Consider the following 27,548-nt stretch of genomic DNA (forward strand, 5'->3'; position numbering starts at 1 on the left):
GAACAGCCGTGTGAGAGTGAGGTGGGTCCAGGGGGCGAGCCAGCACAGCCGGGCTTCGCTCCTGAGCACTCACACCTGTGATTAAATGATGTCGGCACGCCTGTTTCTCTTTTTGCCTACCCGACCTTTCCTTTTCAGAATCCTTTTTAAGATTGGCTATTTACAGTAGCAGGTCCAGGCTTAGATCATTCCTTGTTCACAATTCCAAGTAATGAAAATGGTAAACACACCCACACACCCACCCACCCACACACACTTTTTTGGGGGTACCAGGAATCAAGCTCATGACCTTGTGCCTGCCAGACAGGCCCGGAGCCATATCCTGGCCCAGTAAACGCACATACAGCACTCGTACCCCCGGTGCTGCTGAAAGGCCCTTCTATACAATCAGTTATTCTTCACAATCACCCAATAAAGTAATTACAATTTACTTGTAAATCAGCGTCTCTGAAGTATGGGCATCATTTTTTTTTTTTTTTGCCACCTTTGAGATGGGATTATTCTTCCTTTTTCTTTTCCTACGCGTTCTATGTTTAGTTGGTTTGTAGTTCTTCAAGTTAAATGGCAACAGATTTTGGCTCAGGAAGTCCAAATTTAGCCCAAAGAAATCCAACTTTGGTCTACCTTCTAGGTGCTGCTGAAAGACCCTTATACACAATCAGTTATCCCTTGTAATAATCCAACAAAGTAACTACTTTATTACTCATTACGAGTGAAAAAGCTGACATATGGCTGGTAAGTGGAAAAGGAAAGGTCAGAGTTCCAGTCAGATGGCTAGCTCCAGAGTCTGCGCATGCAACCACTGTGTCACACTGCCTCCTACAGGGGCCAAAACACTTACCACAGAGGGCCCTGGCGCAGTCGGCTCAGGTGCTCAGCGCGCGAGCAGTGAGTTTCTAGGACGTGCTGGGGCGCTGAGCTTGCTAAACGAGGTCATATGCACATCCCCATGGCAGGAACACAGGATTATTAACAATTTTCCTCTAAGTGAGATGCGAGATGCCAGGCAGATGTAAAAGGCAGGCTGTGTGCACTCAGAGAAAGGGCACCAGGAACTAGACATCTAGTTCTGCCTCGGTGTTGTCCCTAGGCTCAAGGAAATCATGTATCAATTATTTTGTTCTACACAAAGATTCTGACCTCACCTATATCCAAAGGTGGCGCAAAGTTGAACAGATTCAAAGATCTCTACATAAATATCTAACTATAATTTTATATTAAAATATATGTAAAACTATTTGCAATTGGACATTTGTAACTGAAGCTGAGATCTACCAGTTAAGCAAATTAAGTAGACAGCTCCTAAAATAAGTTTTTCAATGAACACTAACTCTGAAACTTGCCCCGGATACAATTTCCTTTCTAAAAATATGAGGTAAAGCAAATTAAACTGGAATTTTTTCAAGTGGTCTTGCAAGCATTACACACAATTGTTTCCCAAGAATAAACAAAAAGCACAAGTAGAAGTTTATTAATTTTAGCAGAATATAATGACAGGTAGCTTGTAAACAACTAATGGGTAAGTTCTGTTGCTTGCTTAGCCCCAGAGTATTTGGCATTTTTTATCAACTGGTACATAAATGAATAGAAAAATAGAAGATTGTCATATTGTCCTTTGTATCTCTCTTTTAATATATCAGTGTGATAGTCTACCAGAAAGTAGTAGATGGCTTCAATTGTGGAAAGGAAAGTATCTGGCTTTCCCTTTTGATGGCGCCAAAAGCAAGTTTTTCTTGTTTTCAACTCCACTTGTAACAACCCTGCCAAAAAAAGAAAGAAAAAGAAAAGAAAAATATAAATACTTCTCACCCACAGAGTATGGTACAATTTGTTTTCTTTATTTCAAGGATTTTTTTTAAAAAGCAGTATAGATACATTCCCCCAATCCAAAATCCAAATAGGATACTGTTTTAAGTGCATTAAGGTATATATAGAAGCAACACAGACTCAGCATGAAATAGTATCCATGACAGTTACCTTTACATCTTAGACCTTGTAGCAAAAGATTAAAAATAGTTAATATTTTAAATATTTATTTATTTCTATTTCCTATCTACCAGTGTCTTTTTAAATTATGATTTGTGACAAGACTAAATTCACCATTTTTTAAAAGGGTTTCATGCCCTTGACAAACTGACTTATAGTTAAAATGTCATACTGAGAGAGACTGGCAACTTACTGGTCCTTAATGCTGGTACAAATATACTTCTAGATTGTCATTTCAGGCTAAATCTTCACGAACAAATACCCAGAGCTGTGGCCTTAGCTCTGCCACATTACACCACACAGCCTCAATTACACGCTCCTAAGAACCCAGACCATCTGTTAGAGACTTGTATTCAGCTGCATGTAACAGAGACCTGGCTAGGGCCTTCTGAACAAGTAGCCGCTTCACTTCACACACACACTCCACAGGGGAGGCACCTGCGCTGTTAGGAAGGCTTCACAGATTATGAAGCACTCAAGACTCCCATGTCCCCACCCACCATCACCAGAGCCTCCACTGAGGTACATATGCCAGGCAAGACAAAAAAAAACACAAACAGACAAGTGAAAAATCTGCCACAGAACCTAGTTTCCTTCTACGATTCACACAGTTATCCTGGTTGTGAGGAAGTGTGGATAATGGTTTTTGGCTGGACACACACCACACTGGAAAGAACGGGTATTTGTTAATATGAGAGAAGGGAATGGATATTAAGAAGCATTGTGGGCATTTTCTGCCACATAATCTATTATGGGAAACACAGATAAACAGATAAAAAATTCAATAGGTTTGGGGAACAGTGGCAGCACTGAGGAGACTCCTGGAGTCTCTACAAGTTTCTCCCAGAGTTGCTACCTCTGTTTAAAACCTGATGGATAAAGAGGTAAGGGAGGGGCAGTAAAGGCCATGGGAGTATCACATTCATAAGGGTAAGAAAAATTTTCTTGCATGCCAGAAAATAAAATAGCTAAAATATCTAGAATCACACATATGAGAATGGCAGCAGAGACTGGAGAAACTGAAAGTATGACTGCCTTTGAACGCCATGCCTTGTAGCTTGCTCTATATTTATCCATGGGGGCTGTGGCATCATTAGAAGAATTTTAAACCTGTTTCTAGCATGGTTAAGTTGTATTTAAGTTTAATGAAAAGAAGGAATCTTACTTCCAGGCCCAGTTCTACCACTAAATACACACAAAGGTGTTTTATTCTTTGTTGTTGTTTTCTGTGGGGAGTGAGAGGGTTGATTATTGGATTACATTTTAAAATTATTATCCATGTGAAAGAAATTTGTAACAGAATGAGTGGACAAATCACAAAAGCCCTTCTGCCTTTAGAATATTCTATCTAGGTATTCTGAAAACATTTCCATTTTTACAATCCTTACTCAAAGACTAACGACTATTATGACAACAAAACCCAAAACTCAGCCTTTTTACAGTACTCATTAATTACAACCAGAGGTAAAGATACACATTCAAAAATGTTCTCAGTAATTAGTTCAATTAAAAGCTTTTATTTCACTTTATGATTATTTATTTTTCAGTTAATTTTACTGACAGCCTCTAAATATACAGAGATGCTGAAATATGTTCTCCAGTATAGAACTTGTGTTTCTATAAAAAAGAAAGGTGTTATTGGGTTAAATGATTTATTTTTTTGGTTTAAAGTAGAACTTTTCCCCCCAGTTATCTTTTAATTACTTTTTAATTACACATGTCATACAAAAATATGTTCTCATTACAAAAAGTAAAAATAATATACATAAAGTAAATCTGATTATCTTTCTCAACAGTGATAATGATTAGATGCTGGTATGTACTTTTTGCTAAAGTTTTTTTAAAAAAATTATATCTGATACAATTAAAATCTTACTATAGAATTTTGGCATAAAATCCAATTTAAAAATAACTATTAAAACATGTTGGCTTCTCAAATGTTAGTATGTTCTTTAAAAATGTTAAGTATAAAATGAAGAACTTAAGCCAGGCATGGTGGTATACTCGTATAATCCCAGCACTCTGGGAGGCTGAGGTAGGAGGATCACAATTTGAGCCCAGCCTAGGTAACCTGATGACTTAGGGAGACTCTGTCTCAAAATTAAAAAACAAAAACAAAGGTCTGAGATGTATCCCAGTGTGAAGTCCTCAGTTCAATCCCTAGCAGCTCAGGAAAAAGATGATTTAGTGATTATTACTACTAATCAAAACTGTTTTAAAAATTTGTTTAATTTGCTGGGAACTATATAAGAACCTTTAAAAACTACTGAAATATGTAGACACTGGATTATATAAAATTATTATTTTTAATAGTTCAACATATACATGTAAAATTCTCTTGTTAGTGCATTTAGTCATCAATAGCTTTTAAAGCACAGACTTACAAGCAGCTTTCGCCTCCAAAATTGCTGCTTGGATTTCCTTAACTGAAAAATAAGGAAATTCTAAGCCCACCTGCACACAATTAGAACTGAAGGAGACCGTCCAGACATCCTGACCAGGATGTTTCCTGGTACAAAGGCACACAGGTGATGCAGTCAGTAGAAATCGTCCTGCAGTGCCTCCTCTCCTCCTGGGCTGGCGATAGGCAGCATGGCACTCGGCACTCAGCACTCTGCACATGCCGGGCAGGGGCAGAGGGACGCAGCACATGGTCAGCCCTGTGGTCCACGCCTGTGGCCTGCAGGCTGCTAAGCGAGGATGTTCTGTGACTTGGGTGTATCAGATGCTCTCTCCACTTACGGAGGTTTAGCAGGATCTATAAGTCAATAAACTTGTGTACGAGGAACAGCACTTACGGTATGAGTGAAGTCTAGGCAATACTTACAGTATGAACAAAAGCACCACCTTCAAGGGTATATCAACAAAGTCAAAATAAGGGAATAGAATTTGAATAGTCTTATAGCAAATTTACAGAATAATGTCATTTTTAGTCATCTGGAACCCCTCCCACAGAAGGAAACCACCTGTTTTCAGCATTTCCCCAAAGCGTCCTACAGTAACCCTCACTCTACACTCACAGGTTTAGGCTGACCTTCTATGACGGAACGCAGCACGCCACCTTCCAGTGTTGCATTTTGACACTGGTAAAACGTCAAGCTATCTTCTTGTAAAGTTTATCAAAATAGTTCAGTTTTACACTTTTAAAGGGATTCTTAACCTCAGCACTGACAATACAACCAGAGATACACAATTTCTAATGCATTACATTTGAAGGTTTAAAATGAGGTTGAGTTAGTTTTCAGCTTAACCCTCTCAAATGATAAAAAGTTTTAAAGCCTAAAGTCAATGATTTGTAATAAATGTGGACTGTTTCCCATGTAACTCAGTTTATCCAGAAATTGATAACTCGCATACATAGCAGTTATACACATGCACAAAGCCCCTCGTATTTCCTGAGTGCGATGAGCAGCCAGAGAGGCAGGGACATGCAGAGAAGCAGTCTCTAGAACTTCCGCAGGACCCTGAAGGGATTCAGAAATCTCTTTTAAAAACTGTGACTTAGTGCAGAACCGAAATGTATGTTTCCTATGTGAAGTGGGAAGGAGGAACAGAAATCTGCAAATCTGATTGTAGGCCAACAGACTTTCAATAGTGCCAAAGTAATTCCTTTTTTAGTTTTTTCAAGGATTTTTCACTTATGTTCTTTCATCTGATCCTTGTAATTACCATATAAGGTAATAATGAAGAAAAATGGCCCAGAAAAATCTCCAAACTGAGCAGTAACTACTATAAACATTCAAGAGAATGTGTTAGGCAGGGCTCTCTTTCCCTCTTTCAAAGAACAGGACCTCAGGGATTCATCTTTATTAAAACATCAACAACAACAAAACCTTAAAGGTCTGCAGTCCACCCTCTCCCAGCTTTCTCTCCCCCCACACTCTCTCTCTCTCTCTCTCTCTCTCTCACACACACACACACACACACACAAGCACAGAGAGACAACTGGGTTGCCAAGCATCCTTGCTAACACTTAAGGAAATCTCGCATGAAAAACTCTATGACTTAAGCTCATTAAATGCAGTGCTGTCACACAGTTTAGCTTGGGACTGATTAACACAAATCAGACACCAGAAAGGCACGAACTGTCTCTTCTAGATGATGTTCATTTCTAACAATAGCCTAAGAGAGACTGCTAGGCGGGACTTTTGGCAACTGCTTAATATCAACTGGGTAGCTCTCTTGCCTTCTACTCATACCAAACAAAAACTATCAAACAGCTAGGGGAAAAAATAACTGAAGTTTTTAGATGAACTACTGAGAAAGTCTGAAGAACTGTAAGATACAAGGGAGCAGAGGCAGTTCGGGCTCCCACTTCAAATTGCTAAGTGTGTTGAAGGAGGAGCAGCGGAACTACATCAAACCACTGCTACTAGGAACTAACTAGTTCACTCTAAGAGAAAGGGACACAAATTTAAAACGAAAAACGATTCCTACAATATTAACTTTGAATAGGGAGCATCCATTGAATCCATATATCTATTTATTTTTCTTGGCTCCATCCACTGACTCAATGACAGTCCAAGAAGAGATGAATTTACCAGACCTTAATTTCTATTATCATTTCCTATTGAAAGGAACCACAGGGTTTTAGAAAAATGGTCAATTCCAGTTCTTGGGCAGGGAAAAATTCCAAGCGAATCTGAGATATTCATAAACACTGATGAAGCCATGCCAGGAAGATTTTGAAGCATTCTCAGTGGCATTCCTTTGAGACAATTTGAACATTAAAAGAACACAACGATGGTAGTTTACAGTACATTAAATTATAAAGAAAATAGGTAATTGCAAAAAGACGTGTATGCTGGGCAGGATGGCAAAGAGCTGTACTCACCTACACTGCAGACTGAGGTGGGATGACCAAAGTATTGAGGCCAGCCTAGGCAACGCAGTGAAAACCCATCTCAGAAAAAGAGAGAGAAGATGTAGTGTGAAAGAGAAAGAAAACAGGGAAAAAGGAAGCCTGCATAAGAACGTTCGCTAGTTAGGCACAGGCATGACGGTGTGTGCCTATCGTGCCACTTGGAAGCCTGTAAGACCAGCCTGGGCAATGTGGCAAGACTGTCTTTAAAAAAAAAAAAAAGAAGAAAGAAAAAGATGGACAGCTAACACACATGGAAGAAACAATATATAATTTCTCGATCTTTTAATTCTCAATGTAATTGATTTAAACCATCATCAATGCATGCTAAAAAGCTGTAGAAAATATCTATGAAAGCATCACTCCACAGATTACTATTAAAAATAATAAATCTTCATAGTGCAGAGATGTGACAATCATCACATTAATCAAATAATTATCACAAATACTAGAACGACTTGTATTATATACCCCTAGCTGTAACACAACAATAAGTATACAACTTCTTATGAATTGCTTAACCACATAATGATCAGTTAAACAGGTCCATTTCTGACAATGAAAGGAGATACTATTAATAATTACACCAAAACAATAAGTAAAAATTGGAACGGGCACAAATAACCCTGACTTTATCATTACTTCTAAATACACTAGCCAGGAATGTTCACACTGCACCTAATCACGGTAAGATACTCAGACAAAGTGACCTGTCCTCCTCACAAATTCTAAGTCACAGAAACACAAGAAAGGAAACTGTCTTAGGGGAGACTAAAAATACAGAATAATCTAATGAAATGTGAGGAGTTGAAATGATGCGTCAAGGGGGAAAAACTATAAAAGATATTTCTGGGTCAGTTACTGAAATTTGAATACAGACTGTCTATCAGATAATATTTCAGAATTTTGTTCATTTTCATAAGAGTGATAATGGGATTGTATTAATCATGGAGAATATTCTTATTTTTAAAAGATGCATACTTAAGTTTTTAAGGGTGTAGTATTGCAAAGCCTGCCCCTTCAAATGCTTCAACCAAAACTACATATGCTATAGGAATACATATATACACATAAAATATAGAAAGAAATAAAACAAATGTGGCAAACATAGACACTGCATGCAATTCTTTCACTATCTGCAAGTCTGACATTGTTTCTTACCCTGAAGCCGCTCATCAGTGACTATCTTGTTTGTCTGATTCCAGGTGCTATCTATAAAGATGACTCTTTTCAGGGTTGTGCCTTTGCATTTGCCGTCACTGAAATCACAGCTCTCCTGTTCTTCAGTTTTCTTGCGTTTAATAGATGGCCTCTCAAGGTCATCAGTTTTGCCTTTATTTTGAGTCCTTTTTTGCAGATGAAGAGAAATATCTTTTATTGAGATAGACTGAGGGCCAGGAAAAATAAGTGCAACCTAAAACAAAGAAATTCAGGTTAGTCATATGCTACTGTGATTTTCAGCATAAACTGTGATTAACTTAAAACTTTAAAGAAAAAATATGCTGAGTATCTGAGAAGCATTAGGCTGGTTCTATTATATGTAGACTTCTTACATGTATGGTAAAGTTTTTGCCTCTTCCCCAATAATTTGTAATCATAATACACTACCTAAAAGTATTATTTCAAAATAAGTTATGAACTGATTTTGAAGGCAGTGTTAATAGTACCTTAAATCAAAGAACTAGCATTTTATAAAAGGGCAAGTACATGATACTTGCCGCTACTCATCACCGGGTTAAGTAGTACAGTACAGTTCTATTTAATCAATATAAACAATATCTAGCTGAACAGGAAACACAAACATATTCCTAGATCCAAAACTCAGGTATCATTTACAAACGCAACTTTCTAAATAAGTTCAACTATACAGATAGGTAGGTAGGAAGACCAAAGTATATGAGATAGGAAAGTAAAAAACCTTATAAAGTTCCTTCTGGAACAAATGAATGTATTAATTTTTATGTTGTTTCTACATTAACCATACCTAAACAGAGCCTGTGTGAAACCTGAAAGGGTTTACACGCTTCTTTTAGAAGTACCCAAGGCCTGATGTTTTTCAGCTCTACTATACAATCATTTATCAGCAAGAGGACCAGGAATATTCCATTCATGTGACAACTTCAGCATGTGAAAATCAATTAAGATTGTAGAAATGAACAAGACATCTAGGCAGCCAAAAGAAATATTACAAAGGGTATGTGTTAACACTTTCAACTTAAGGAGGATTTGAAAATCCTTCTAACTAAGTCTTTATTTTCTTCTTATGGAGACATTCCAACATTTCTAATTTGGTTTGCCAGTGTGTATCAAGGGAGACCATCTACCTATAGGATAGGTCATAGAACAGTGAGGAGAGAAAAAAAAAAGCAGGTACAGTAATACTGGCAAAGAATAAAACCCTGAAAAAATAAAGCAAGAATACTATTAAAAATTAGTAAAAGATTCAAAAAAGTATATGAGTTTAGGATCACTTGACCTGTGAAAATATCGATGAAGATGCATGTTGATTAATGTTAATGAGCATTAAACCAGATATTAAGAAAAATATTAAATCATGTTCAAGCAAATTCAAGTGGGGTTAGAAATCTACTTTTATATTCATTTTGAAAACTTGTTAAAAAAAATCTGCCTACTTCATGGTCCTTTTCTTCATATTCTGGAATACAAGGGTATGTGTAAATATTGACAAACTCAGGTGCTAAGAGTTTTGCATGGATAGCAGTGCTTTTGCCATCTGTTTCATTTGGATGTTTAATAATGTCAATCTTCAGAGGCAGCTAAAGTAAAAGAAAAAAAAGGACAAATGAACAAAACAAATATAAGATTTGCAATCTGCATTTAATAAAAATGGCCTTTACAGCTAAACACCAAGCTCACAGTAAGTTCCTACATAAAGTCAAACTTTTCTAGACCAGAATATAAAGAATGGAAGAAGTCCTAAAGCAAACCCACATTTCTTCCTCAATATTGTTAATCATGAACTAGAACAATGATTTCCAACTTATTTAACATGTAATCTGCTCTTAAAACAAAGAACCATTTAGGTTATATGGGTGTTGAGTCCAAATCCTCACATTTCAGTATCTATGCCAAGAACATATTTTATAGTTCCTATAAACTTGAGGTTTATTTATTTTATGGTATTTCAAAAGGAAATTCAAGTTTGAGCATTACTTCAGACTTAAAATTTAAGTTGAAATTGTGTTCTATACCCTTTCAGATCAGCAGTATTATCCTTTGTTATAAACATTGTGACTTTCTGCAGCACATTTTAACAGCATAAATTAAACAATTACCAACTAGGAAAACAGTAATAGAATAGGTCTAAGGGGTATAATCTATATCACAAATACCTCTCTACAAAATTATCTTGCCCAAACATTTCCCTTACTGATCACAGTTTGTTAAGGATTACATAATGCCTCTGTGCAAAAATAATACTTTCTCAAACTTCTTGAATTAGATTTTTCTATTATTTCACTTTGATTTATTTGGTTTAGCTCTTGTTCTAATGCCCACACAAGTCCTGTGTTCAGACATGATTACGAAAACGAACGCTGAGTCGTATCTCCTCCATTCTATACCAGCAACCCTCCCGATATGAGTTCTTCATTTCAGACCTTAAGAGGACTTTGTTCTATGCAAGGTACTCTCCCTAACCTCCAGACCCCCATTAGACACCCCCATTAGGAGGTAGGAATCTAGGATTTACCCTGAGCCATGCAACAAATTTACCTTGGAATAGAAAGTTGTTTTTCTTGGGTTTAAAAGTACACATATCTGAAGTGTACAATCTAATATTAAAGTTTCAATGTATATAACATCTGTGAACCAATCACAACAATCAAGAGAATGATCTGCCACAATCAGGTCTTCCAGTTCCCCCTCCTGTGCTCCTCCCCATCAATTACGCCCCCTAGTCCTAGGTGATCAGCTGCCTCTTTAGATTAGTGTGCATTTTCCAGAATTTTATATAAATGGAATCATTTACCATGCACTCTTCATTTGCCTTCTTTAACTTAGAACAATTATCCTGAGATTCATCCATATTATTAGTTTCAAAGCTATTTTTACACGAGCAGTTGTTGTATACTACTAAGAAGACCCGATTTCATAGTTTTCTTCCTTTCTAGACAGTCATGTGAGCACAGTATGGTATAAGTAATATACCCTAGAAGGACCCCTGCCCACAAATTAGAACCTCAAATAATTTCCAATTATGGCTTCGAAGACTTATCTCCTACCCCCCCCACTTAGGCCTAGTAATCATGTACAAGTTAGAGCCAGTTGTTCAAACTGTCAAACCAACACCTAGTTACAGAAAATTTACCATGTAAGTAGGCAGTTCTTAAATTTTTTTTTTTACATCAGTCTACTTCTGGTTGATGCTCAGTCTCAGTTGACACTATATTCCCTCTCTCCTCAGGTCTCTGAGTATCAGCTCAGCATTATCTTATCCCAGGGGTAGTAGGAAAGAGGAAAGAAAAAAAGAGCAGGTGGTGACAAGGTGTTCTATGACAAATAAAACTGACTTTCTTACATGGCTGAGGCGTAGAGTTGAAAATTCTAAAAGCTGTCACCAACCAATATCCTGGCTATTTTGGAAGACAAAATTTATATCAAGAACACAGGACTGTTATTAATTAATTTTATGCATTTATAATTAACTTTATAAATGTACTTAGACTATTTTTTAAACAACACAATAGGAAGGGAAAGTTCTATGGACTGCGATCTTCAAGTATAAAACAATTCTGCCTAATTTGTGAACCTGAGTTCTCTAACTGAGTTGGCCTGAGATTTCTAACACCATGAAACCAAAGCACAGAAACAGCCAAGTAAGTAAAATGTCTTTCAATTCACACATTTTACAGGAAGATACACTTTGAAAATGACAGGGTAGAGAAGGCAGTTGGAATGGAGGTGTTGGCTTTGAATATAAAAAGAGTATCAATCGGTCCTCTAATATTTATGTTTCCTACTACACATTTACTACAAACGTTTCTGCCCAAATAGACTAAAGTCCTATTAGCAGGGAGACCCAAGCATTTTTCCTTCTGATTACCATCTTTCCAAAAAACACACCGAAGAAAGCCTTAGAAAGTCATCTTTTAAGCTGGGACTCTAATAAAATTGAATTTTTGTACTGTCTGATTCTTTTCTTCCCTTTTTGAACAACCCTAAGAGCACTATTTATCTTTTTAAGTTCATTTTCTTACTGGTTTAAGAAATTCGTACTCTGCATTAAACTATAAGTATTTATGAATTTATTCCCTAGACCAGAATTTAAATCTTGGGGGACTTACTCATTACGTTGTCATCCCGCCTTCCCAAGCAGGCTATCTAAAAGCAAATGTTGAAGGATTCATTAAAAATCAGCCAGTACTCTGGGAGGCTCAGGCAAAAGGATCACAGGTTCAAGCTCTACCTGGACAACTTAGTGAGCCCCTGTCTTAAAATTTAAAAATTTTTAAAAGGCTAGGGATGTAGCTCAGTTCAAAGATCCTAGGTTCAATCACCAATACCACATACATACATACACAGCAGGAATTAGAACATGTTATTGTTTTACTACTATTAATATATGTTAATATAACAAATTGTATATGTGGCCACTAAAATATAAACAGTTTAGAAAACTCTGTACAGTCCAGACCACTCAGAATTGATCAAACACTTGGCATAATATTTTGAATCATTTCTACTAAACAGTGGACATCAACCTGCTGATTTGGAAGAATACTCTTCTGTTACTATATTCTATGAAAATATCAGACCAATAAATGTATCATTGGCTTTTATTTTTCCGATCTGCAACCCTTTCTGAACACAGTAACTCTTCAGATAAAATTTTAATGAAATATTTTATGTGACCATGATATAAACAGAAGATAGAATAATTCCATAGTTGAAAACTATGAAGTGTAACATTCCCGTAAGATAATGGGAAACTTAAAAAAAAATCATTAACCTCAATCTCTCAATTTTTCTGAGCAAACTGTTAAGGTATTTCCTTATTTTTGGTCAGCAAATTTTCCATTCCTTTGAATGTGTGACTTTAGATCCCTGAGACCACAGCCTCGCAAAGATGACACACAGGCTAAACTAAAATTCAAGCAGAAAATGAGGGAAAAGTGCTTTTCATATTTCAAATTAAATAAATCTGAAAAGCACAATAAGAATTTTGGAATACAGCTGCAATTTACTTCCTCACTGGCAAGTCCTAAAGGGACCATGTACACAATATGGTCTCTCTAAAGTCCTAACAGATACCAATCATCTTCTATATATTATTTGATTTATTCCTAACATTTGGGTCAGTGCTACAGAAGTTAAGATACGTGCAATAAATTCTGATCATGCATAATGATCTATGGACATCGCACCTATATGAAGCAGTCTTGGAAGGCACCAAAAATATGTAAGCAATCAATTCAAATGAACTTTTAAATCTGGTTTAAAATCACTACAACACAGTGCAACAAACAGGCTTTTCTCCTTTATATTTTAGTTTAGTTGAGCTTAGATCATTGTTATCTGCTCCATTTTTACACACAGCACAGAGCTAAGTCACAAAAGCCTAGGGGAAAATTAACACTAGTTTGATTAGGACAGTGTTTTCTCAAGAGCAGTGAAACAACCAGAGGTAGTTTTTGAAACTTCAAGTAAGCTTATGAACTTGTCTTTTCAGTATTCATGTGTATATTATACTTTTTTCCTATATTGTAAATGCTATAACTATTAATTTAAAAATACTTAATTTCACTAAAAATACCAACCATTTCAGACTCAGGTGTTTTTCCTGAGAGAAGAAAAACAAACAGGTTTAGTAACCTGCAGGACTAAATTCTCCACTAAGACAATCTGTTTTCATAATGACATATTTATCAAGTTTATCAATTATTTTAGAACAGGCATGTGTGAAACATCTTTTCAAATTCTATTTTCCTACTTTTGAACAAATCTTACTGACCTTCACAACTGGAATCTGTTCAATGGGTACATTTTCAACTGGGACATAACAGGTATAGCAGTAGAACATCCTTGAGCCACCGCACTTGAGACATTTTGACCTCCCACTCTGCTGAGCTTTTCGAAGAATTTCTTGAGATGCTAAGCACAAGTTTTGAAGGGGGTCTTCTGAAGCTATGAAAGTAGTTTGTGATTGCTTTGTTTCCACAGATTTTACATTATTTTCTTCACTTTCTTGAAGAAATACAGATGGACTGACAGACATTCTTCTTTCAAGTCACAGTTCAAGATCTACTTCTAAAACACATATCATAGGTGTGCTGTTAAACAAAAAAGTAGGAGCAAAATTAAAACAGGAAACATTTTACTCACTGTCTCTACAAAAAAAATTACTCACTTTAATTCACAACTATGTGCTGGTCCTAGAACTATTAACAAATATTAGTGAGTTTTAAAACCACTAAATTGGCATGCCTTAAAATATAAAACCAAGAAGCAATAAACTCAAAAAAACCAAACAATATTTATCTTTTTGGACCATTCCTTCCAAAAAAGGCAAGTACTGTCTTAGAAAAATTACTTCAAATGTAAAGTTCAGGTACTGACAATCCATTTTTCTAGTACCTTTTTTGTCCTAGAGATGGCAATTATGTTTTAGAAATGAATTCAATGGTTGCATGTCCATGTCAGCAGGAATATATTTAACTCTGTAGACTGTTACTCTGAATTAACATTATAGGGCTTGACATTAAATCTCATGGTGAACTCCACTGAAATTAAAAGGCTGCAGTAATATCAATAAAAGTTAGTTCAATATTGTGATATATAACTCCTTCACCAAGACAGGTCATAGAAATACTCATTTTATATTCTCCCATTAACTTTGCCCACCCTACTTCAGAAAGTGCTCGGCCCCTGCTCAGCAGGAAGGAACGTCAAAGAATCTAACAAACAGGCCTTGCTGAGATTCCCCGTCCAGACAACTAGCCACCGTGTCATCTCTAGCAGGGGGTTAGGGAGCTTCTAGACAGCTGAACACATGGAGGTTCACAGAAAGGCAACTGGGGCCACAGGACAGGTGGGAAGCACACTTCAACTCCACGGGGTGAAGCCCCTGCACCAGGGAAACTTCGCCTTCTCCCGCTGCATCTCTTCATCTAGTCGTATACCTGTGTCCTCCAAATACAAGTATGGACTCTCCCTGGATTCTGTGAGCCACTCCAGCACATAACTGAATCTGCGGAGGGGATTATGGAAAACCCCATGTGTAGCCTGCCATAGACGTTCTGGAGGCCCCGACTTGCAACTGGGTCTAAAGCTGGCGCTGTCTTGGGGTGTAAACCCTCAACTGGAGGCTCTGATACAATCTCCAGCTAGAGTCAGAACTGCATTCAATTCCAGGACTCCCAACTGCTATCTACTGCAGATTTGCTTGCGCGCTGGTGAGAAGAAATCCATAAATCCTTTGAGGTGTTTTCCATGTTGACTTTGGTGTGAGAGCAGAGAAAAAATAAGACACTTTGTTTTTCCTAACACAAATGTGTTCTAAAATATTTATTCTTCTCCAACTTAAAACATACCACGAAAAAAAGACATCTACTACCAATTATAATTTGTAAAGTATCCCATAACGTCAAGTACATGATTTTAGAAGTTTTCAATTTTTAGAGTAACATTCACATTCAAAGAACATATAATGCTTTTTAAAAATATACTACACCATTCAGATTTTTTAGTACTAGAAATAAAATAATAAAATAACATTCCTGCTTAATATTTTCTTCAAAGAAGGGTGATGGCTGCCACAATCATTACTTGCATGCCCTGGATGCAAGATATCTTCCAAGGGAGAAAAGAGACTGAGGCTCTATTGATTTGCTATGCATTCCACAGCTGTAAAATGATTCTCTTACTACAAAGGCTTATGACATTGTGGTGTTTACGAAGTCTTTCAGTACAAACACGAAGAGGAGAAAGGCTGTGACTCTAATCGGAAATTTTTTGTGGTCTCCCAAACAGAAAGTGAACAAAAAGTCCAGACAAACATAAAACATAATTAGCTAACAAGAAGTTTGTGATGCTAATTTAATTACTCAAGAGTTTTTTGTTTTGTTTTGTAAATCCCAGTGAGTTTGAGACCCAAATGAAGAATGTGAAAAAAGAATGCGGGTTACTGAAGGAAAAGGTACCTGCCAAATTTACCCAAGAAGAAAACCAAAATACACACAGTAGGTATTTTTGTTGTATAGGGATTAGGCACAGATTTACATTTGAAGGGGTTCAAAGAAAGCAGTATTTGAAACTGATGGTCCAATCCCCTCTTCCTGCCTCACAAATGGAAAATATTATTTACTTCTGACTGCTACTCCAAATCAGCTGCTTAAAAAAGGCTTCTAGTCTTGTGAACATACCTCTGGGGACTAGGAGAGTGTAAATACATAACTGCCACCTTTTCTTGGAATCTCAGAAGCCTTTGGGGAAAAGATGAAAATCTTATAGCTTATCCCTAGAAAATGCATATGGCAGAACCTTATTTTCCACGCAACTGTAGGTGTTTTGCAGAATCTAGTTACAGATCCAAGAAAAGACATCCTAAGATATAAAATTCCCTTGAAGAACATAAGCCACCTTAAACACTGGGGAAGAAAGCAGGCATGGTGGCTGTAATCCCAGCACTCTGGGAGGCGGAGGCAAAGAGCACAAATTTGAACCCAGCCTAGGCAATTCAGCTACTTAGTGAAACATTGTCTCAAAATAAAAACTAAAAAGAGCACTGAATGTGAAGTTTAGTGTGAAAGCCTTAGGTTCAACCCCAGTTCCAAAAAAAGTTTGGGAAGAGATCCTATAGCAACTGTTGTCAGACCAAGTGTCAGCTATTACAAACCAACAGAGTCCAGCATTGTTGCACTCAGGAAGCTAATTACGTTTCAGCTATACTCTTGATTTGGACTGTTCTAGTGTCACTCATGGTCCTTCCTGAGAACTATTTTAAAGCTATAACAGTTCTGAGTTATTCAGGGCATGGGACTTATCCTAAAAAGGACTAGACTGATTCAATACAACTTCATTCCCCTGGGTACTTCAGTGGCTACTTACTGGTTTTGCATGTGGAACCAGTGGGTCTAGGCCCAGTGGGGCTGAAGAATGCATTTCGTGTGGATACCATCAAAGTCAATGTGATTGCCTGATACTCAACCAAAAACTACTGGTGAGTCTTTGGAAATATGGTAGAGCCCACAACCTGCATTGGATTTTGAGATGTCTCAAGAAACACAACCCTGAATTTCACAGGCCTTTTACTCACATTAACTAAACAGATATTATGGAAACCTTCCTCTGCAAAATCAAACAACACAAATGCCTTCGAGGAGACAAAGGAAAATGTCTCTGACTCACTACCTCACCTGTCCACTCTCATCTATCGCTGAAGTGGCTACAGTTGTAAATCATGGACAGCTGCCTGTGAGTCCCTCAAATCCTGTGAGCAGGGAATGTGCCTCGCCCTAGCCAATACTCTGCCTCGAATGTGCACGAGTAATTTATTGCAAACATGGTTAGTGAAAATCTTCAAGCTGTACCTCTTAGCATCAAAAATGTGTTGGGGAAATGTAACTGGAGTTGGGGTTTAGAAGACTTAGAAAACATAATGGCTGTTATTAAGAAAAAGACAGTTTTAGCATCTCTGTATCCACCGCCTACAATTTAAGCTGAAAAAATTAATTTTTTACTCTTCCCTCTAGCAATTTCCAAAAAACTAATTATACTCACCACGCTGCATCATTTCTACCATGCACACAACCTTCTATTTTCAGACCCAAAGTCAGGACTCTGGTTCATTTCCCTGACATTCCCTAAGTAAGCTACAGTAATCTCTTCCACCTCTTTCCCTCTGAGTACTTATTGGTTCCACACATCTGATATGGAAAGATGTACTTAGTATAAAGTAAACTTCAGCAAAGCTCAAATCCTAGAATTCTTTCCTAATCTTACATATTCCCGAGTCTTGTGAAATAGGAGGAATTCTACAAATATTTCTTAACTAAACAAAGCCATTCTGAAAGGTCATACAGTAAGCACAATGCTACTGATGTACCTGACAAACGACCTTTAAGGGCCATCTGCAGCCTGGCCCAAGTGGCAGCCTGGACACTTTTTTTTTTTTCCCTACACAAAACAACAAAGGAAAAGACTCCCACCTTTTCCATCACAGTAAGTTAACCCACTTCTCCATGGAGCCTGCGTGAAATCCCTCTACCCTGTACGGTGAACCAATTCAGTGCTATGTAAAACTCACTTCAAATTTTCTTTGTGGAGTATCTTTAAATTTTTACTAGTACATGTTTACAGCACGTTTGCAGCCATCTTAGGGAGTAGGTATATGTACTTAATATATGTTAATTCTTTTTATCGCCCCACCACCAGCATTTTCGGATCCCCTTCCATTGCCAAAAGATCTGTTTCCTACTGCATATTTTTAAGACGGGGCCCTCTAATATATACAGGTCCAACATTCATTTTTTTAAAAACCAAGAAACCCATGCTTCTGTACTGGTCTGGCGTCTCCACCCACAGCATCCGCCATGGAGTGGGCACTGTCTGGTCTGTTTTCCATGGTGCCCAAAGAGTCCCTCATGTTGTACCAATTTTTATCACCCCGTCTGTGGGACTGGCTCCTGAAAGTGTTCACACCACTCCGTGGCTGTCTTACGTCCCCAGGGGCAATCCGGGCCGCGTCCACCCCTGCTTCCTGCGCGGCCACGCTCCCGGCCCGGCCGCACTTCCGTGCTCAGCACCCCTGGGAGGCTCGCAAAGACTGCAAAGGACTGGCGCCTGGGGACTGACTCGGAAGGACAGGCTTTTCCTGGGTGCCAAGCTCCAAAATCATTGTTTGGGGAGTGAGAGGAGAAATTTGGGAGCCTTTTTCCCACTGGGCCCCCAACATCCGACAAGCGCAAACGCCCGCGCAGAGCACAGGGTCCCTTTCCAGGGGCCGCCGGCACGACCTCCGCCGGGGTCCTGACACGGAAGGGTCACTGCCCTGGCCACGGCTCCCGCCGGACCCCGGCTCAGCCCTGGGGACCTGGAGGGACTCAGACCTGCACAGCCCGCCAGCCCGCGCGCGGCTCCACGCGTCTTCCGCTCCACCCCGGCCCAGGTGCGCGTCGGACAGCACCGCGACGGACCGGCGGAGCGCTTTCGGGGAGACACCGGTGGGCGGGACCAAGCCGTTGCTAGGGCCGTTGCTAGGGCTTTGCTGGGGCCGGGTACTGCGCAGGCGCCGCAGCGAAGGCAACGGTCGGGCCGACGGCAGGGAGGAGCTAGACGGGAAGTCGCGCCTGGGCCCCGCCCGCGGCGGGCGGTGTCTCCGGGTCTGAGGCTCCCGCGCGGGGTGAGGCGGCCTAGGGCCTCACGGCCTCCGGCCCAGCGCCCAGCGCCCGGCCCCTGCGGCGAAGTTCCAGATAGACTTGCCAGGCGTAGTTGCAGTGAGTTGTGAAATCGCACTGACCTCACGAACGCTGCGCGTGTTGCCAGTCCCCGAACGTTTCGGTCGCGAGAACTTGGTCCTGTTACTTTTCTGTGCGCTGTGTAAAGTTTTTCGCGTGCCTTATAGCAGTTACAAAAACCACTGGAAGTGAAGCGTCCTGCGTGGGTAAACTGTGGCGCCATTTTTGGTGCCCCATCCCCCAAAAACCCCAAAGGGAAGGAGTGCATTCAGCAGTTGTAAGATTTAGAAGCGCAGAAGTCAGATATTGAATGGTCAGCTATGGATTTAGCAAGCGGGACAGGAAGGACGGGACCTGGCTCTGGCAAGTGCAGTACATAAGATGCAACATGAATAATAAGTGGAAAGAATTTCCACACGACAGAATTCTGGTGATGGGTTCGGTCAATGGTTTTCTTTTTATCTGAAAGAGAAAAAAAACGGCAACGACAAAAACAAAACACAGAAACAATAAAAATGATAGAGGGTGTTGCATAGGATGCAGTGGTGGAGGTCCCGTGGCGTCTAAAGAAAATACACTTTTTAAATAATGAAATAATGCGGAGTGGAAGTGTCAGTGCATGGCACTTAGAAAAGTTAGGTATTGCTTTGTAGAGCTTTCAGTTCTATAGGTGCTCTTGTGCATGCACTGTTTTGTGTTTGTAAAACATATTTCTTGTTGTACGATACTCTGAAAAGTTTAAAGGTCACTGATTTAGGGGGAAGATGACCTTTGTGGACAGAGAAAGTAGCAATGACAAAGTCTGTCTGCCAAAAATAAAGAATTCCTATCCATTTTCTTTTTAAATTTAGCTCCTAGTTGTATCAAAGCAATTCAGTTGCAGAAAGTAAAAAGTACATGATTTTATTTTCTAGAATACTAAAACATGGTAGCCTGAAACAACCATTTTATTAAATTGGTGAGTTCTGTGGTTAGTAGGTCACAGTAGACCATATTTGCTCTGATAACGGGTAAAACCAGGCTTGCTACGGCTAGCAGAGCTCTTCTTTACAGCCTCTTCATGGGGCCTGAGCGCCATCTCAGCAGGGTAGCCCGGGCCTCCAAATGGAGCACTCCATGAACTGCCATCTTTTGACCCAGAGTCTAGTAATAACAGTGTTACTTTAAGAATTTGAAACAGAGCTTTAAAAATTAGGATTTTTAAATTAAGATGTTTCTGCACAGCAAAGGAAACAACCAATAGAGTGAAGAGAAAACCTCCCGAATGGGAAAAAAGTCTTGCCAGCTGTTCTTTGGGCAAAGGACTAATATCTAGAGTACATAAAGAAGCTTGAAAAAATTAGACATCCCCCTCTCCCAAATAAAAGACTTGATCAAAACATGGGCAACTTCTTCTGAGAAGAAGTACAAATGGCTAGTACATGAAAAGATGTTCAGCATTGTTGGCCATTAGGAAAAACCAAGTTAAAACAACACTGAGAGTCCATCTTCAGAAAGAATAGCTATCATCAAGCAATCAAATAATAAATTGTGGTGAAGCTTCAGGGAACCCTTCTTCATTTTTGGTGGGTCTGAAAACTAAGTACAATTAGTATGAGAATTCCTCAAAAACTAAAACTAGACATTCCATTTGACCCAGCTATTCTAGATATCTTCCACAAAGAGTTAAAAGACATCATATTACAGTGATGCGTGCACACCTATGTTTATAGTAACACAATTCATAATACCTAAAACTTAGAAGTGGCCTATGTGTTTAACAACATAAATGGATAAAGAAAACATGGTTTATACACAATGAATTACTACTTTGCCGTCAAGAAGGATAAACTTCAGTCATTTGTAAGAGAATGGATGCACCTTGAGACCATAAAGCTAAGTGAAGTAAATCAGACACAGAAGGTTAAATATTTCATAGTTTCTCTTATTAGAAGAACCCATAATATAACTAAAAAGCAAAATAAAAGATAAATAATAGGAAGTAGGAAGCTAGATTTTTTGCAAAAGGGAAGGGAACCAAGAGATGGAGGGGTCAGAGGAGAGGGAAAGGAGAGGAGGTGAAGGGGATGAAAAAGAATTAGAACATGTTATACACATGTACTAGTGCCCCATGAGGAATGTAATCATTATGTACTAATAAAAAATAAAAATTAAAAAAAAATTAGGACTTTAAAGCTAAGCTATTTTTTTCCAGCTTCCACATGCTGAGAGCAACAACTGCCACCCCCAGCCCTGGCACCAAGAAAATTTTAACAAAATCAGACTTGCAGTATTTTCTGGGCATGCCAGTGGGCCAGAGCCTTGCTGAATCTACACATACATCTTCCTGTATGTGCACAGGGAGGGAAGGAGCTTCCCTCCCAATGTGGGTAAATTGTAAATAAACTCATGTTCCCACTTTTATGACCTTTCCTCATGCTCTTGTTGGTGGGCAGGCCAACAAATCCAGATAGTCAGGGCCCAGATCCAGGTCTCTGGACAGGCTCGCAGTAGTAATTTCCCTCATATTCTTTTGCCTTCAGGTGAGAAACAAGGCCTGTTCATTTATGGAGAGGAGACACAACCCACTTCTCAATAGATTGTTAAAGAATTTGTAGCCATTTGTTAAAAAGCCAACCTAGTGAATTTAGTGCTCTCACAGAAAATCCCAAATATCAGTGATCTAATAAAATAACAATTTCTGACAAACAATCCAATATGAATGTCTCTAATCAGATGAAATGTTAGACTGAAGGACACAGATTTCTTTCTACTTTAAGTAGTTCTGATGTTCTTTTGAATATTTCATCTGTTATTTACTCCATATGTCTAAATATGCTTACATTGCAGTTTCTTCATTTTTCAATTTCACACATTATCCATTGACTTTTTCCTAAGGAAGAAAATTATATAAATGGTTCTTTTATAACACCATCCCCAAACTGTGATCAGACCCTCTCCCTATTGACAAAAGAAGGGACCAAAAAAGGGTGTGTCAATAGGGAGAGGGTCTGATCATAGACCTGAACTGTATAGTGAGACCCTGTCTCAAAAAGACAAACAACAACAACAACAAAAAACAAACAAAACTAAATTGGTGAAAACAACCAATCTGGAAGAGAGTAGAGGTTAAAATGCTCTGGAAGGAATAACTGTAAGGGGGAGGGAATACCAACGAACCTAACCTGCTAGATTAATTGATGTCTTTGTTATGCTTTATCATTTTGACAGGGTAAGGACAAATTACTAATAATTACATACACATAGCAATAATTAAGGAAACTAAAAGGCTATATTAAAAGTTAATGTGATCACAATGTACTATGTGCCACGGGATTACTGTTTACTTAGATACAGTAGTAATAACACTAAATTTTTTTTAACCTAAAACTATTTTATCACATCCTAATTTTCAGAACCTAGGGATATGTTATCTTATATGGCAGAACAGACTGCATCTCTAATTCAGTTAAAGATAATTAAAATTGGAAAATTACGCTGGGTTACCTGGATAACCTCACATAATCACAGGGTTTATAAGAGAGAGAAGAGAGATCAGAGAGGAGACAGTGTTCTATCTGCACTGCTGGTTTTGAAGTTGGAAAAAATCGTGAGCAAAAGAATGCAGGGTTCTGCTGGAAGCTGGAAAGGATATGGAAGCAGATTCTTTCCCAGAGCCTCCAAAAAGAGAATAGTCCTGCAGCCCAGTTTCAGGGTTCTGGCCTCCAGAACTGAGATAGTAAATTTGTGTTGGTGTAAGCCATTAAGCATGTGGTAATTTGTTACAGCTGTAATATGAAATAATATGGAGAGAAATGACGATTCTTTTAGTACTTGCGGATGTTAAAAATGCCACATGTCTCTCCCATATTTAAATTATAAATTGAAAGTCATTCTCCTGAAATAATCCTCTAACTTCTTATGTTTTTCCCTTTGATTCTTGCTTTAATATTTTTATTCTAGTTTCTAGAAGATTTCTTCAGCCTTTTTTTCATAAAATCTTTTGACTGTACCATTATATTTGTACTTTACATTTTTTCTTACTATCTATTCACTTACAACATGCTGTTTTAGTTTCAGAGATGCATTCATTACCTTATTATAGTTCTTAAGAATCTCAAGGATTTTTTTAAAAAAATATTCTGTTCCTTACATTGTTTGTGTATTTCCAGAGTTTGGTTTTAGTCTTTTTAAAAATTCATATCTTTTGTTGCTATCTTTTTAAAATAGTCATTCCTTAGATCTCTAGTGGTCTTTGGCTTTCTATTCATATTGAAGAATAAGTGTAAAATGGTTATAGTTCCTTGTGTCTGAGCAGGGATTATCCAGCAATCAGCTTCATAAAGAGTATCACTGAGAGTTTCTCAAACATCTGTAGAAGAAAAAAAATTAAGGAAAATAAGAGGAGAAATCAATAAAATTGAAAACACATGTGTGCTATACAGAAAATAAAAGCCAAAACTGGATCTTTGAACAGATTAATAAAATTGATAAAGGTTAAGATAAGCTTACTAAAAAAAGTATAAATATCAGAAGTGTAACATGACCAGAGGCCCTAAAATAGTAAAAATAATAACAGCACATTAAGAATAAATATTTATGTCAAAATATTTGACATTTAAGTGTTTTATTTTCCTCCAAAAACAATTTACCAAAGTGGATGCAAGGAATAATAGAATGTCTGAGTTATATTCTGTTAATTTTGATAAATTGTATTAGTTTGCTCAGACTGTCAACTTTTATTATTAGCTGCAGTACTCTGCTCAGGCCACTGTGGGATGGATGGCTTAAATAACAGCATTTACTTTCTCACAGTTCAGATAGCCAGAAGTTCAAGATCAAGGTGACATCTGGATTGGTTTCTGGTGAAGCCTCCCTTCTGGCTTGTAACCCACAACCTTTGCACCATGTTCTCTCTCCTCTCACGGCTGTTTCCCTGTATGCGTAGAAGCCAGAGAAAGGGAAAGACAGTGTGAGTGGACTCTGCTGTTGCTTCTGATAAGGACAACAACCCTATCCATTAGAGTCCCACCCCTGTCACCTCAATTAACTTTACACAGTGTGACCAAAGAGTACAGTGAATGTCTACATTTTTAAAAAATTTATTTCCCTGAAAGATATTAATCCTCCTCAGAATCCTCCCTTTCACTTCAAACACACATCTCCCACCTTTCTTGCCTCTCTCTGAAGCACTTTTGGGAATCTTCTTTTGTGAGTGTCTTTAGTTGTGCTGTTATGGCTGCCTCGATGTCCTGAATCAATTCAAAATGTTTACCTTTCATAGTTATTTTTACTTTGACGAAGAGTCAGAAGTCACATGGTATCAGATCTAGTGAGTAAGGTGGAGAAGGACACCATCATATTTTTGCTAGAAATTGCTGTACCAAAAGCAATGTATGACACAGAGCTTTAGCATGATGAAACTGTTTCCCCAATTCTCAGGCCGTTTTCTCCACACATCTTTTCTTAAATGCTCTAGTAAGCCCTTAGAATATTCAGAGTTCACCATAGCATTTCTGGGTACAAACTCAGCTTGCACAATTCCATGAAGGTAAAAGAAATCAGCATTACTGTGGTACTAGATGTTGATTGATGTTCTATTATTTTCTCATGAGGAGAACTGAGAGATTTTCATTAAGAACCTTAGTCTCAGGATCACAACCATAGACCCAACTTTCATCTCCCATGATTCCATTTAATAAGCTGGAATCGGAAGTGGCATGATGGTCTAACTCCAATGAAATATGTTGTTCCTGATCCATGATTTATGGCACACTGTAAACAATACCTACTCTCAGCTGTAGCCTGTATGGAACAACTTGAAACTTGTCACACACTGTTGTTGGACAGCAACATTCCATTTCCCAGGCTAAAACAGCTGCCATTCTGTTGGATGGGCACTCAGCAGCAGCATTCACCATACATTTTTATCACAACTGTAATTACCTCCTCAAAGGTTCCATCTCCAAATATAGTCAGATTGAGGGTTAGAGCTTCACACATGAAGGAGGGGACACAATTAAATCTAAACAGTATCCTTAATTTAAAACTTCTCCCATAATTTCAGGTTAGGTAGCATCACCAACAAGTTCCACCAAATATTTAAGGAAGGAAAAAGGAATGATACTGATCTTTCAGATTTCCACACACTTTCAGAGGATAAATACCTGGAAGCAAAGCTACTCCATTAACCTCAAGAACCCACAAAAAGTAGAATCACCCATCTGAGTCTAGCTAAGATCACAAATACCAAGTCAGCCTAAAAATATGTATGTTGAAAAAGTACTATATTAGGCCCCTGAGTTCTATATTGGTTTATGGCACTAACTAGTCAAAGACACTAAGTAAAATATGCAAATCACATTAAACAATATATTTTTTTAAAAAAATAAAGGATATATAATATGACCAAGTGTTTATTCTGGGGATGCTAAGTGGGTTTTACATTTGGAAATCTATTAGTATAATTCAGCACATCAGTGCATAGGTGAAAAGCATTTTACAAAATTTAGTGCCATTCATGTTAAATTTTTCAGCAAATTAGGACTAGAAGATAGTATCCTTAATCTGAGTAAAAAATTAACTGCAAAAATACCTATAGCAAATATAATTCATATTGAATTATTGAAAAACTTCATCTAAATATTGGGAACAGAGAACATATAGCTATAACTGTATTGTCACTTGTGTTCAACATTATACAAGTCCTAATTCAGAACAATACATCCAGATAAAGAAAGAAAAGCTATAAGGATGGGAAGTATGAAATAAAACGGTCTGCTGAAAGACAATGTGATTTTATTTATAGAAAATCCAAAAGTATCTACATAGAACAATAAAATTAATCTGTCCATTAGTAAGATTGCCAGATAAAAATTCAACATTTAAAAGTAAACTGTAAGGACCAATACTACAAGACTTCAAGATTTAACATTTCACAAGAGTAATCAAGTAATCATGTAGTGATCAGAAAAGAATAGAAACACCAACCAAGAATTATCAGAAGGGATAAGCTCCCTACATACTCGTTAGGGAAAAACTTCAAGAGGAAGAAATAACAGTCATAAATATGTATGCACCAAGTATGGGAGCACCCAACTGTATATTATACACATGAAGTTATTAATAGACATGAAAGATCAAATAATAGCACAAGTGTAGTGGGGGACCTTAATATCCTGTTGTCACAAATAGGTAGATCAGCCAGACAAAAAAATCAGCAAAGAAATATCAGAAGTGAACCAAATCTGTGAACAAATAAACTTTGTACATGTTTAGAGTGTTCCACCCAGCAACGTCAGAATAAACATTCTCAGCTGCACATGGGACATTTTCCAAAATGGATCATATACTAGCCCATAAAACATGCTTAAGTAAATGCAAAGAAATTAAAATTATCCCATGCATATTATCAGGCCATAGTGCAGTGAAATTGGAAATCAATGGCAAAAGAACCTGCAAAAACTCCATAAATACATGGAAATTAAATAACATCCTTCTGAACAATGGGTCACAGATGAAACTAAAGAACAAATTAAACAGTATTTATAATTACACAAAAATGCAGATACAACATATCAGAACCTATGGGATGCAATGAAAACAGTCTATAGAGGAAAATTTATAGCAATGCATTGCCATCAGGAAAATGGAATGAGCACAGATAAACAACCTAATGTTGTACCTCAAACTTCTAGAAAAAAAAGAGCAAGTCAAGCTCAAAGCACATACAAGGGAAGAAATTATAAAGATCAGAGTAGAGACTAATACAACTGAGACTAAGAAAACAATATAAAGAATCAATGAATCAAAGAGTTGGTTTTTTTAAAGATTAAATAAAATTGATAAACTCTTAGCCAAACTCATCAAAGGAAAGAAAAGACTCAAATTTATGCAATGAGGAATGAAAAGGGTGAAATCACTGCAGGTCCTATGGAAATTCAGAAGATCATCAATACCTACTTTGAGAATCTTTAATAGGATGAAAACCACAGAAGAAATTGACAGATTCCTAGATATATATGAATTACCAAAGTTCAATCAAGATATAAAAATTCTGAATAATTCAATATCATTTAATGAAATTAGAAATGTAATTTAAAACTTACCAACAAAGAAAAGCCCAGATCCTGATGGATTTGCTGCTGAATTCTACAAGAAACCTAGAGAAGATTTAATGCCAATATCCTCAAACTCTTTGTGAAATTGAAAGGGAAGCAATACTCCTTCATTCATTCCTGGAGGCAAGTATTACCCTGATACCAAAACCAGAGAAAGATCCAACCAAAAAAGAGAACTACAGGCCA

At 37.8% G+C, this 27,548-nt stretch overlaps 2 protein-coding genes across 6 annotated transcripts in view; one reads left to right on the top strand and one right to left on the bottom strand.

The window, feature by feature from the left end:
- Nucleotides 1-1,433: 1,433 nt before the first annotated feature.
- On the bottom strand, nt 1,434-19,012 carry Dtwd1 (DTW domain containing 1). 3 transcript variants are annotated; one of them, XM_013510297.1, is made up of 6 exons: nt 18,916-19,005; nt 14,445-14,603; nt 13,821-14,141; nt 9,481-9,624; nt 8,009-8,261; nt 1,434-1,760 (listed from the first exon to the last, which is right to left on the bottom strand). In XM_013510297.1, exons 3-6 carry the CDS (start codon nt 14,082-14,084, stop codon nt 1,513-1,515), a joined length of 909 nt encoding a protein of 302 aa, XP_013365751.1. In that variant the 5' UTR covers nt 14,085-14,141; nt 14,445-14,603; nt 18,916-19,005; the 3' UTR covers nt 1,434-1,512. The 3 variants fall into 3 exon arrangements, with proteins under 3 accessions (XP_013365751.1, XP_005376748.1, XP_005376750.1); XM_005376691.2 differs by lacking the exon at nt 14,445-14,603 and having other exon boundaries at nt 13,821-14,139; nt 18,916-19,012; XM_005376693.2 differs by lacking the exon at nt 9,481-9,624 and having other exon boundaries at nt 13,821-14,139; nt 14,444-14,603; nt 18,916-19,008.
- A 77-nt stretch (nt 19,013-19,089) lies between these two features.
- Nucleotides 19,090-27,548, top strand: part of Fam227b (family with sequence similarity 227, member B) — a 200,449-nt gene continuing 191,990 nt past the window's right edge. For 2 of the 3 annotated variants that reach the window (XM_005376688.1, XM_013510294.1), the window contains exon 1: nt 19,090-19,302. The gene's annotated coding sequence lies outside the window, so the exon portion shown is untranslated. The remainder of the gene's footprint in view (nt 19,303-27,548) is intronic. The other variant, XM_005376689.2, reaches the window with a different exon arrangement.

Source organism: Chinchilla lanigera, unplaced genomic scaffold (assembly GCF_000276665.1).
Source record: "Chinchilla lanigera isolate Chin_1 unplaced genomic scaffold, ChiLan1.0 scaffold00008, whole genome shotgun sequence".
NCBI classification, from domain to species: Eukaryota; Metazoa; Chordata; class Mammalia; order Rodentia; family Chinchillidae; genus Chinchilla; species Chinchilla lanigera.